Source organism: Grus americana, chromosome 5, assembly GCF_028858705.1.
Source record: "Grus americana isolate bGruAme1 chromosome 5, bGruAme1.mat, whole genome shotgun sequence".
NCBI classification, from domain to species: domain Eukaryota; kingdom Metazoa; phylum Chordata; class Aves; order Gruiformes; family Gruidae; genus Grus; species Grus americana.
The window spans coordinates 54,138,416-54,150,875 of NC_072856.1; the positions used below are offsets into that span (position 1 = coordinate 54,138,416).

A 12,460-nucleotide genomic window follows, 5' to 3' on the forward strand; every position below is an offset into this window, starting at 1 on the left:
TCAGGGTCAGCTTGACCATTTTCTGAACAGTCACATAACTTCAGCTATCGAACTTTTTAGGTCTTAATGTGAATGTCCAGCGTTCAGACTGTCCGTCACAGAGCAGAATAGATAGTGTTCAGTTTGGGGCAATTTGTTCTTGAATGAGAGTTGAACAAAGAGCGGTACAAAGGCAGTGTGCGTGCAGTGAATGTCACAGATCCTGCAGAGGTTTGGAAAGAATGGCTGTATTTCTAAATTAGAGTTGTGGATTTCTGTTTCCTTTTTTGGTGCCATATTTAAATGCTAAAATCAATCCCACCTGCAGTACAGACAGTCGATACGTATCTACAGCTCCCATTGACTTCCACATAGCGTGTAGGCATGCGAAATTTTGATGTAAATGTGACATACTTGCCTATAGACTCACAGATTTATAAATGAGGACTAATAAGTTTCATGGAAAGCATTAACAGAGCTAGCAATAGTCACAGTTTTAAAAGACTAAAAACCTGATGGTGCCCCTTTGTTACAAGCTGCCCCAGCATTGCCTGTACTGCCACATCTTTGAAGAAATATAGCTGGCAAGAAAATCCACAAGACTGTGCATATAATAGCTATTGGCTAAGCCAGCAGTTTTCCCACGGGCTCATAAGAAACTCTTTGCTCGAATTCCCAACCACCAAGGAGCTCCAGGTGTTGCTAGAAATAACTCATGCCAAGTGGACTCCCAGTGTCTGGTTCTCCAAGCAAGGAAGGTGGGTGCGTTTGCCTTCTCCATAGTCTTACGGAATTCCTTTAACCCACGTGGACCCAGGATCCCCAGAGGCATTCCCTTCCTTGCAAGGCAGTTGTAAATGTGACAGCTTAGTAAACTGGGAGGTACTGTAACCCTACAGAAAAGGGGGACTTGAAAAGACCTAGAACAGAAAAAGACTCCAATGTAACAAGCTTTTGTAGTTCATTTTTAATATACAATTTTATGTTAGCCAAGGGCAAATCATAGGGTTTTTTCCTGTCCCTTTCTGATTTGGTGGCTATTTATGATTATTATTTCAATATGTGCATTTCAGAGAAATCAAGAGAGTTCACAGTAACTTTGAAGTGCAATATGTTACTTTTCAAATATGACAGTTTGCCGCCTACAACATTCCCTTTTGCTGCTCATAAACCTTAATTTTGCTGGATGCCGGGTCAGGCTGTTTGGAAATACAAAACATTACCACTGCTCAGATAATATCCATCCCCACTTACCGCTGACTGTAGGCAGTGCGAGGTCAGGCTCCCTGTGGCTCCAGCAACAGCATTGCTGTCTCTGAGCACTTAAGTAATGCCTGTTTTCTCAGGTAGGGTCTTGACACCAAGAGTAGCAGAGACAGATGATTAATGATGGCACAGAGAGACCTGTTTTTTAAAATCTATGCAAAATGGAGGTAAAAGGTTGTAAAGTTAATGCAGTCTAGTTCTACCCCTCGTTGTGCCTACAGATCCTTTGCAGGCCCTATACTCCTGTATGTTAAGAGGACATGCTACTGTTTCAGTTGACAAAGGAAGTCACCAAGGATCAAAATACATATCCTTGTTTTTCAGCTGGTACTGTGCTGGTGGAGGATGAGGCGAGGCTAGTTATTCCCTGATAACACAGGGCCACAGTATGTCAGGGGTCCATTCCATGTGCTGGCTCCAAGTTTTCTCTCCCTTGGGTCAGTATGTCTCAAGTGCAAGGAGAATCAGAACGTTGAAGTGTGGCCAAGGGTTCCTTGCCCTCTTCAGAGAGATTTTACTCTCCCACCCCTCTTCTCTCCATGTTGCTCCCAAAAATGTGAAGGCTCTGCAGTTTGCTGGTGTTATCTTGGCCTGGGGTGACATGTTTTCCTCCTGGTAGAATTTCAGTTTCAGCCAGAGCTGATTCAGGGTATCTACAGCTGGACCGCTGCATTGCTTTTGGATTTATGGCAGGCTTTCCAAACATCTGTAAAGTTTTCACTTTTTCTGTTAAATCATCATGTTCTTGCTATACTCCCCCTAGTTCCACCATGGAGCTAAAATTCCTGAGCAAATCAGCTCAACGCTCCTGCTCCCTTCCAACTCTTTAAGCCCCTTTCCAAAACCCATATAAATCTTCAACAAAGTCTTTGAACTTAACTGTGTATTTGAGAAATCACTGGCCTGCCTTTTAAAACTTTCTTGAGTGGTTGTTCTTTTTTGCAGTTGTAGGGAAGTTACAAAAGCATTGCTGGGAACTATCCTTTCAGCTGAAATAATTTTTCCACCCTCAAATAACTGCCTTTAATCCACAGGGCACCAAGTGGACTTGCACTATTTTCCTTAAGAAAATCTCACAGTTCTGATAAGAGAATCAAGAATTTTTACAAAGGTTTCTATTTCAGATATTTAATATTTACAACTAAACAAAAATACTGAGTTTGTTCCTTGTTTTCATTTTTCAGAAGTGGGCAGAGGGGGAGGGAAAAATGAGGTAACACGAACAGTTTCTTATTTACTCTCATTCTTGCCTTCCCCCTAACGTGTCCCAGATAGTGCACAGTTAACTGCTCACCTACACCTCGCCACTCCCAAAGCAGGGGAGCAATGACTGTGCAGCTGTATTAGTAGCTGTGGATAAAGAGACTTGTAGTTTGGCAGGCCCTGTGCAGAGCTGAACTCCTTGGCTTGGCTCCATCAGCAGAGGTTTGCCCCTTCAAGCACTGCTGAAACAATTGATTTTGTTTTCCTGAGAGACAAAATGAGTTAGACAGGTATAGCTGACTAAGATTTTCCATAGAGCATTTTTCAGGCATTGCTGGTTTTCTTTCTTTAAAATCGGGAGTCAAGGGTATGATTATAGAGGAAATATTTTGTGTTAAGCAAATCTTTAGTTCTGTGTGAATATGTTGACTAGAGGTTTGGGTTTTTTGCCTGTAGGTCCGTGAAAAGCTCTATGCTTACCCACATGAAAGGCCCTATTCTCTTTCACTACAAATATGCATCCCCTGGTTTTCTCCCATCCGTACGATGTGTCAGGGCTTTCCCAAGCCAAGCAACAATGGCAGAAGCATTTAGCATTTCTGACCCAGCCTAGTCAGAAGCCAAAACCCTTCAGCATCAGCAGGGAGCCCCAGGCCCTCTCAGGTAAAGTTTTGATTCCTGCCCCTCCTCAGGAGGAAAGCAGAGCTGAGACTGGAAACGTTGGGAGGAGGTGTTGTTGCTTAGCTCAGGCTGTGTTTGTGAAGTGCATGGAGGCCCACCAGTTCTTGACGCTGAGATGACACTGTGAAGGGATCCTAATGGCAGCTCCTGACAGTTCACTAGCGCCATCAAATGTCCTACCCATCCATTAAATGTCATTACCCTTAGTGAATGTAATGTTATCTCAGGATTGTGTTTCTGTGTATCCAGTGAGGAGAAGCTGGCGCTGCCCCATGACAGACAGGGCCGGTTCCAGCCGGTTCCAACAGACCCACCACAGGGCACGGCTGAGCCGCTCAACCAAGATGGTGGTGCCTCTCCGAGAGTGTATTTAAGAAACAGTGAAAAACCATGCACAGCAGCTGTGAGAGAGATGAGTGAAAAAACAGGTGAGAGAAGCAGCCCAGCGGACACGGAGATCGGTGAAGAAGGAAGGGGAGGAGGTGCTCCAGGCACTGGAGCAGAGATTCTCCTGCAACCCGTGGAGGACCCCACACCAGAGCAGGTGGATGTGCCCTGAAGGAAGCTGCAGCCTGTGGAGAGCCTGCGCTGGAGCAGGCTCCTGGCAGGACCTGTGACCCCATGGAGAGGAGCCCATGCTGGAGCAATCTGTTCCTGATAGACTGTACCTTGTAGGAAAGACCCATGCCAGAGCAGTTCATGAAGGACTGTTGCCTGTGGGATGGACACCACGCTGGACTAAGGGAAGATTGTGAGGAGGAAGGAGTGGCAGAGACGAGGCATTATAAACTGACTGCAACCACTGTACTCTCAATTCTCCTTTCCCCTGCACCACTCAGGGGGAGGAGGTAGAGGACTTAGAAGTGAAATTGAGACTGGGAAGAAGGGAAGGGTGGGGGATGGTGTTTTTAATTATGTCTTTGTTTATTACTATCCTACTGTATTTTTAATTGACAGTGAATTAAATTAATCTGCTGCAGCGCAGCTCTCCATTCACATAATGCTGCTGGCAACACTGGCTTCTGCCTACTCAATGCTCAGGAAGGAGTCCGAGTCACCTTGCTGAACCAGAAACATCAGCTTAATGGAGAGAAATCTCTTGGAGGCACTCGTCAGCCTGAGCTTGAAGCGGGCAGAGGACAACACGATTAACTGGCATTTGGACAATGGAGACATGACCTCCCAGGCTGCTGCCACCAGTTTCTGGAATCAGAGGGTGGTTTTTGCCACATCCAGTTCTCCTAGGGATCCCAGGCATGTGCTGTACATGCACAAGACTATTAAGGATGGCCATTTGTGCAATGACGTGCAGATTTTGCTGACACAGAAGCTAAATTCTTGCCCTGCCAAAAAAGTTGGACCCCTTACTCTGGAGCAACTAATGAGGAATGGAGATGGGAGCAAGGGCTTGGAGCTGGTAGGAGGCAGTTGTCAAGCTGGAAGAAAAAGGACCATCCACCATCTAGGAGAGGAGAGGTTTAACAGGTCTATGTTTCTGCTTCCCTTCTTAGCCAATGAGCCCTGGAAGGATTTCAAAGATGAAGGAGGCTTCTCTTGGGATTCACGATGGAACGAGAGGGAGGGAAAGGATGGTTTCTCAGCTGGAGGGGATAGATTTGTGGTTTCTGGGCTAAGGACTTGATATGCAGGAAATGGGAGACATAGGGAGTTTCTCAGCCAGGAGTAGGAAGGTTTATATGGATGCAAGGGACTATGATACCAGTGATGAGTGAGTGAGGTAGGGAAATGTTTGTCTGTTGAAGATCCCACAATTGCCTATTTGGCCTGGGTCATTTTGTAAACATGGCCCACTCATGCTTGTTCTCAACTGTCTGTTTGTAAGTGAGAAATAACTTCATGTAATATTTATTTATTTGTTAGTTAGGGATCAATTCTAGTCCCTTTTTGCAAAGAAGTCCCTGGGATGTGCACAAGCTCTCTTCTCTGCACTGGGGAGTACAAATGTTCTGGCCTAGTCTTCCTTGGCAGTTGGGTTCACAATTTTCCCCATGAAGAGAATGCCGTGGGTGGTTTTATCAACAATTATCATCAGGAAGGGCCTGTTGAATCTGATGTGAAGAGGAGGAGGAAACCCTGCAGACATTACTACCAATTCTATTGCAGTCGCTGCAGCAGCCTCTGTTCCGTTCTCACTAACATCCACCGTGGCCTTGTGAATTGCCTGCAAGGGATGCAAAGATTAAAATCCAGGTACAGAAGAGTGAGAAGCAGCTGAGGACAAACTTGCTTGCTTTAACACTGTGAGAAGGCAGTTTTTAAAAGAAAGCACAGAATGAGTATAGAACTGGTGTGAAAAGAATACTCATGTCCAGCCTTTCCAAGACAAGCAAATTTTGCTCTGAGTTCAGAGAGAGTTTTCTTCAACACTCTGGCAGAGTCAAACTTGGCTGCTTGCAGAGACTGAGCGGCATAGAGTACATTTGTTGTTCTGTCGTTTTTCAGAGTAAGATTTTTAACACAGAAGAAGAAAGTTTTCGTTTTGCAAAAATGTCTGTGTATGCAAAAAAATTCTTTCTACAAAGACACAATAGTGACAAACTTTATAGTGTGTCTTTCTGTAACACAGCTCACTGATATGTCTTAACTTTACAGAGCTTTCTATGGTAGGTATAGAAATTCATATTTCTGAATTCACGTGGTCGTATTTCATTGTCTTTGGTCAGCCCTCTGTGTTTTTTCTTCATTGTCCATAAATCATTTGAAATTTCCTCTCATGAGGTCCTGTTAACCTTCCTGTATTCACATGTCCTATATCTGTAATCCAGGTGTTTACACATGTAATAAGGTATTATTCAATGTAAGGAGTCACAAAATTATTAAATAGTATAGGTTGGAAGGACCTCTAGAGGTCATCCAATGCAACCACCCACCCTACACTGTGTCAACTCTGACACAGTAAGGTTGCTTGTGGTCCCATCCAGTGAGGACTTGAGTATTTCCAAGGATGGAAATTTCATAGCCTCTCTAAGTAACCCATCCAAGTTTTTGATCACCCTTTTGTTGAATTTTTTTTTCATAATATCTCATGAGAATTCCCAATTTTCTATCTTGTGTACATTGTCTCTCATCTTGTCACTGTGCACCTGCAAGAAGAGCCTGGGTCTATCTTCTCTACACCCTCCTCATAGATATCTGTAGACAGCACTAAGAACCTCCCTTCACCTTCCCTTCTCCTGGCTGAACAACTCCGGGTCTCCCATACACCCTGTGCTCCAGCCACGCAGACACCCTGCTCACCCTCCACTGGACTCGCTCTGCTCCAGTATGTCCACATCTCCCTTGCACCGAGGAGCCCCAAACTGGATGCAATACTCCAGAGGTGATCTCACAAGTGCAGAATAGAAGGGAAGGATCATTTCCCTCATGACACAAGGCATATATTCCCTGGGACACTAGGGAAATCACTCTACTTGTCTCTGTGCCAGTTTCTTGTTTGTGAAATGGGGCTATCCCTGTCCCACAAGTCTGTTGTCCATATAAATTCTGAGGTGCTCAGATAATGCAGCAATGAAAGGTGTATACATAGGGTAAGAATGACTATTCCCAAACTTATGTCATAACTATGACTCTTGTCATGCATTAGTTATTTTACACCAGCTTTTTGTGAAATTATCCCTGTTATTCTTTCCAGATCTGTTTTCTTCTTCAGAGACTTTCAAGTGAATTTGCAGGATCCTATGTAGTAAACAATTTAATATTAAACTGTGGGAACAACAGCCATTTGATCCCTAACCTTCTCCTTCCTTTATTACCAACAGTGAGTCATGACTACACTCCAGAAGTGGGATCAGCCTAGTTGCAGAGATAAAACCCACATGTAAGCGAGGCAGATAAATCTCCTGATTACCGTCTCTGCATACTTACTTTGGAAACCTTCAGAAGAGTTTCTTCTGCCATTCCAGAGAGATCAGCCATGTCACTGAATAGCTCTGTCATACCCATTTTCTCAAACAGGCTCTTAATATCATAGGAGCCTGAGATGGAGAATTTTGGAAGGTCCAGGTAGATTTTTCTTTTCAAAAGTAAACAAAAAATGTGAGTTTATTATTGCAAGTTCCCTCAATGCAATAGCTGTTGCAGGTATACACACATCCCAAATACCCTTGGAGGCAAGGCTTGTCTTTCTAAGACAGTGATAAATCCCATGTTAGAGAAGCAGGAACTGAGGAACCTGTCCCACCAGCCACAGTCTGATCAGTGGTGCGGGGACACAGTGTTGGTTTATTAAAGTGGCTGGCTGGAATGTATCATCCAGACTGGAGAAAAAGAAATTGTATTTTCTTCTGAACTGTATTTTTCCTACTCAAGGCAGGCTCCTGAGGGCAATATACCCGTGTGCAGGATCCTCACAGCTGGTAGCATTCCCATTGCTGTGACTGGGGGAGCTGAGGACAGGGTTCCCCTTAGGTACAAAATCATCTGATACCTTGTCTGATTTAAAGAAACTATACAATGCTTGCTCCTCAGAGCTGTGCTTAGCAACTGATTGTGGCATCGTAAGCTTTATTTTGCCTGGATGAGTAGTTATGGCCTTTTCGATATTTAAACAAAGCAGCAGTTAAAAGATTACCTGTTTTCAAGTGATTGCATCCAGTTAGATACTGTTTCTTTTAGCAGAGCATCCTCCACCTGCTTCATTGTCCCTTCATCAGGTAGAACAAACAATGCAGTAGCATTTCCTTTGTATGGGATTTCTACTACCCAGCAAGACAACTTCTCATCCCTATGGATATCAAAGTTTTTGCTTTGATGCATCATTTTGACCTTAACAGAATTCTTGGCATCCAACAAGAAGTCATCGTCTCTGGTGGCGAAATTTTTGAATGGTTTTTCCCAGTAGCCTTTTGACAAAAGAATGAGTATAGAATTGAATAAACTGAAAAAGAGACTAATAAAGGCATGTCACATGAGTTGATGCCACACTAGATGATCTTTAAGGTCCCTTCCAACCCAGGCCATTCTATGATTCTATGATTCTGTGATTCTGTACTTAAAATACTGTATTTGAACTGTAAAGACAACAACAAGCCTATCTCAGTTTAAGGATGCTTGTTCCTTGGCCATTAAAAGAATCTTTACATAATTTCAATGGTTCTAATAAAAATCACACAAGAAAAATATAAGCTGAGGGTTGCCATGGAAAAGACCTGAGCCTTTGCCTGCTAAGGCAATGGTAAAACTTCCACAGACTCCCACATACAGGCACCAAGCTTATTCAGACAAGGGTCATCTGTGTTTGACCATGTCCTGCACAGCCAAACCCCTGTGCCTTTCAACAAGTGACCATAATTTCCCAAGCTCATCCCTTCTGAATATTTTAATCTCTGAACCTGGCTTAGTACTTCTATAGGTTCTTTTCTATTTCTTTCTCTTTTTCTTTTTTTTTTTTTTTTTACTCGTATAGAAAATATTGGGACTTCCAGAGCTTATGTGTATAACTGCTACTCATGTTCGTCACTCACCTTTAAAGAAAATGTAGTTAACCAGAACCATTATGGTGTCTTGACTGAGATTGTTAAATAAACGAACAATTTTCCCATGCGTTTTTGTTTCTATGTAGTCATTGATTTCCTTTGTAGCCTTTGAAGAATTCTGGAAGTTACTATAAATAGCTTCAGAATAATAAAAATTTGTGACATCATCCAAAAATTTTTGGAGCAGTTTCAGTTTATCGTGTATGAACAGGGCATTGCCCATGCTCAACTGGACTTCTCGGTGAGGGTCATTCAGCAGCTGGAGGACATGCTGAAATCCCTCATGGATCTCCCGCTCCTCCATGTCTGTCAGGTTGAAGGCAAGGCCTTTGTGCAGCTGTCTGAGCGTGTTTGATCTGGCCCCCAGGGAGAGCATTGCAAAGGCAGTGGAGATGCTCAGAGGAGAGAAGAAAATGTTCTTGTTGCCCGCTTCCTCTCTGACCTGCTTGTAAAACCTAAATGCAAATTCAACATTGCTGGGGGCTATCTTGACATGAGCTAAGTTTTCACCTTCAACCTGGGAATGGTCTTCTGGGAAATGGGGTACTTTTTGTTCTTGCTGTTCATCATTGAGGTTGGAGCCATGTTGACCCTTGACTTGAAGTCCGAGAAGCAACAAACACAAATACAATGCAGACTTCATTTTCCTTCTGAACAGTTCTGTTAAGAAAGAATAAAACAACTTTTAGATCTAGAGAATTTAATCTTTTCTGCATAAAAAATAGGTTTCATATTCTAGATACTGATTTTCAGATGCCAGTCTTTAGGATTACTGCTTTATTTAGAAATATTGTTCTACTTGGCCTCCTGGATAGTCTATTTCTAGTCAGTTGTATCAGTTTCCAATCAATGAACAAAGGAAGCTATTAATGTGACATCACCAGGAAAGAATTGATGTTGTTTTGGCTTCTGTGAGGTATTAAGCCTGAAATAGTCCTTGCCTCTGACCAGCATGACCTCATTGCACTCCTAAGTGCCTTTGAGTGCATGCTGAGTTCACCTATTGGCCGCCATGTATTTGGTAAGTACTTTGTCAGAGGGACCAACTTTTGCTGATATGTTTCTGTAGTACCCATGGTCTTGTTATGACTTGGGTTTTCAAACAGTACAGTGATACAGAGGTAATGTCAGTTATAGCTGTGAATAAAATCCATCTAAATGCTCACCCCTTAAACTATTTGTATCTTTCTGCTTCTGTAGCAGCTCTGAACTCAAGAACGATATTATTTCAAAACATTACCTTAAATGTTTCAGCAAATTGAGGATAAATCAAGAAAGTTTATTGACTCTCTCTATTGCACATAAACTATCCATAAGGTCGCAAAGCCCAAGACTCAAGAGCTTAGGAAAAGCTCTAGTGGAATCTGCCTTGTGTATGCACAATTCGATGATCTTTCCTCTTCCTTTAACCGACATAAGCAAATTCTACATCATCCCACATTCGCTCTTCTGTTCCTTTCAGGGGAAAACCCATGAAATATACTGGAGAAGTATGTTCTCCATAGGGTACCTCACCTAAATCATCTCAAATGACAGAAACTCAAAAACATGAGGTGGGCAGTGGCCTGCAGGAAAATAGAGATGATCTGAATGTTGTTCATAGCAGTTGTATACTTGTTCTGGAGCATGAGATTCTGCTCCAGGCTCTGCCTCAGGGTGTGCGGCTAATGCCAGGTTTAGGTGTTACATCAAACTTTTAATGGGTGGTTCTTAATTCTGTGTTCCCCCTTGTTCTGGTTGCCCAGTATGAAACATTGGAAATATAAGATGTGGAAGTGCTGAGTATGGGAGCTGTGCTCAGCATGTCTAAAATGCTGGATAAAAACATTGACTTTGAAAAAAAAAAAGGTGTTCTAAACAGAGGTAATTAATTTTGGTCTGGTAAGTACTCTTCATAATTACCCAAATCTTCTTTTGAGAGAGTCTAATTTATATTCCAGGTGACTTGGCTGAAAGTAGCCTGGTTTTTAAGCACACTGGAGGTACAGGGATGCTAGTCTCATTAGCCCTGCATCAGCCTGGAGTAGTCAGGACACTGAAATTGCAACTAAATTTACTCCTCTGTGAGCAGAGACAAGGTTTTCTTACTCACCTTGGTACTGACTGTTGAGCACTCATTTTGGACCTCATCTCCCAGTCATCCTGCCCCTATAGCTAGGAGCTAGGTCACTGACTAAATCCTGCTTCCAACATCTAGAAAATACTTCCAGAAGCTAAAATAATTTCCAATTACTGTACAAAATAAATTAATCTCAGAATTAAATAGTGTGCAATAAATGGCATTGATCACAGACAACATGAATTCAAAGACGTCTAAGAAAGTATAATATGGTACTTACAGTGCTGGACCTCTCTTTCACAGTGCTTCTTCCCTAGTCTTCATTTTGCTGGGTAGTATTAAATTGATGTCCACTGGTAAATATTAAACAGAGCAAATAAGATTTATTTGCAAAGCAAAGACTGAGTAAGCTAATTTTTTTCTGGACATCAAACATTATAAGTCTATTTTCCCATCATACAGGCAGAAGGATGCCAGCACCTAGGGCTCTGAGGAGAGAGAAAGAGCAGGGACCTTGCTACTCTTGGGCTTGAACTAAACTGGGCAAAAGAGCTTTGCAAAGTAGTCTGGCACAACCATGGTAAATGAGCTTTAGAAAACAGAATATTAGAAGAACTGGAAACCTAAGATAGGGACAAAGCAATGTCTGTTTATAAAAAGGATGCTGTGTCCCACTGAGGTCTCTGCATGGGATATCCTGATGCAAGGATGCCATCTAATTGAGTACCCAAGGCAGAAGCAAGTTTGTTTAGGAATAGCCCAGTATCACTATGTTGCCCTGCAGCGCACACTGCAGGTATGCCCTAACTGGCATTATTTGAAGGGTTCATTATATTATTAGATAAAGGATACTCAGAGGCACTGGTTAGCTTTTTGAGAGGCCTTTGATGAGTATTTTAGAAACTGATAAAGTGAAAAACCAAATATTAGCATGACTTGAAAAATAAAGAAAACAAATGGAAGAATGAAATGGGCACTCTTTACCATGGCAAAATGTTAGCTGAGGAGAAAGATCTTCTTAACCCCTTGCTACATTCACATAGGATAGGCATGATTTATATATATACTATGTGACTGACTTACACTGGGATCCCTCGCAGAGAGCTGAGAGAAAAAGGCGCAATTTAGCTATTTAGAAGGTTATTTAAGGATGAGATGCATGGCACTCATCCTAATTAGCAGTGACTAATTATTTCCATTGAACGTACATGATTTCACCCCAGGTAAATATACAATTTATCTACACATAGGAGTCTACCCACCATAGTTATTGCTATGTAACTACTATCTTTTGCAAGACAGAGGCAGAGTTGGTCAGAATGTATTTCTAGAGAGAGGGTTTCTTTCATGATATGTGCAAGTACTGAGAAAATTTATTGCAGTATTATGTAAAATGACCAAGGTTCAGCAGGAGCAAGAATGCTGTTGCTTAACTCTAGCAAAGACAAGCTATTTTTCTCAAGTCTAGGCCTGCCTACATAGATAGCATGAAACTTTCAGCCCAGCCCTAATGCTTGGCTAACCATCTGAAGGATGCTACTGTTTTCAAGGAGGAACTGCTGGGAATAGCAGACCTTCTACAGTGATTCCTCTATTTTCTCCTAGGACATGCAGCAGCACTCTGTGTCAGGGAGACAGTGGAAAGTTGCTGCTGTCCCTACTCACCACTCCCAGGCAGGAGCTCCTCTGATCCTGGCCCAAGTCTCTTCCTAGGCAAGTTTAAGACCAGCAGTTACATCAGAAAACAAATGACCATTTTTGTCTGCAAACTTCAAAG

The 12,460-nt window shown here is 42.5% G+C and overlaps 1 protein-coding gene across 1 annotated transcript; it reads right to left on the reverse strand.

The window, feature by feature from the left end:
• Positions 1-4,979: 4,979 nt before the first annotated feature.
• On the reverse strand, positions 4,980-11,051 carry LOC129207205 (alpha-1-antitrypsin-like). Its single transcript, XM_054827826.1, has 5 exons — positions 10,964-11,051; positions 8,613-9,284; positions 7,721-7,991; positions 7,015-7,162; positions 4,980-5,311 (listed from the first exon to the last, which is right to left on the reverse strand). Exons 2-5 carry the CDS (start codon positions 9,265-9,267, stop codon positions 5,102-5,104), a joined length of 1,284 nt encoding a protein of 427 aa, XP_054683801.1. The 5' UTR covers positions 9,268-9,284; positions 10,964-11,051; the 3' UTR covers positions 4,980-5,101.
• Positions 11,052-12,460: the final 1,409 nt, after the last annotated feature.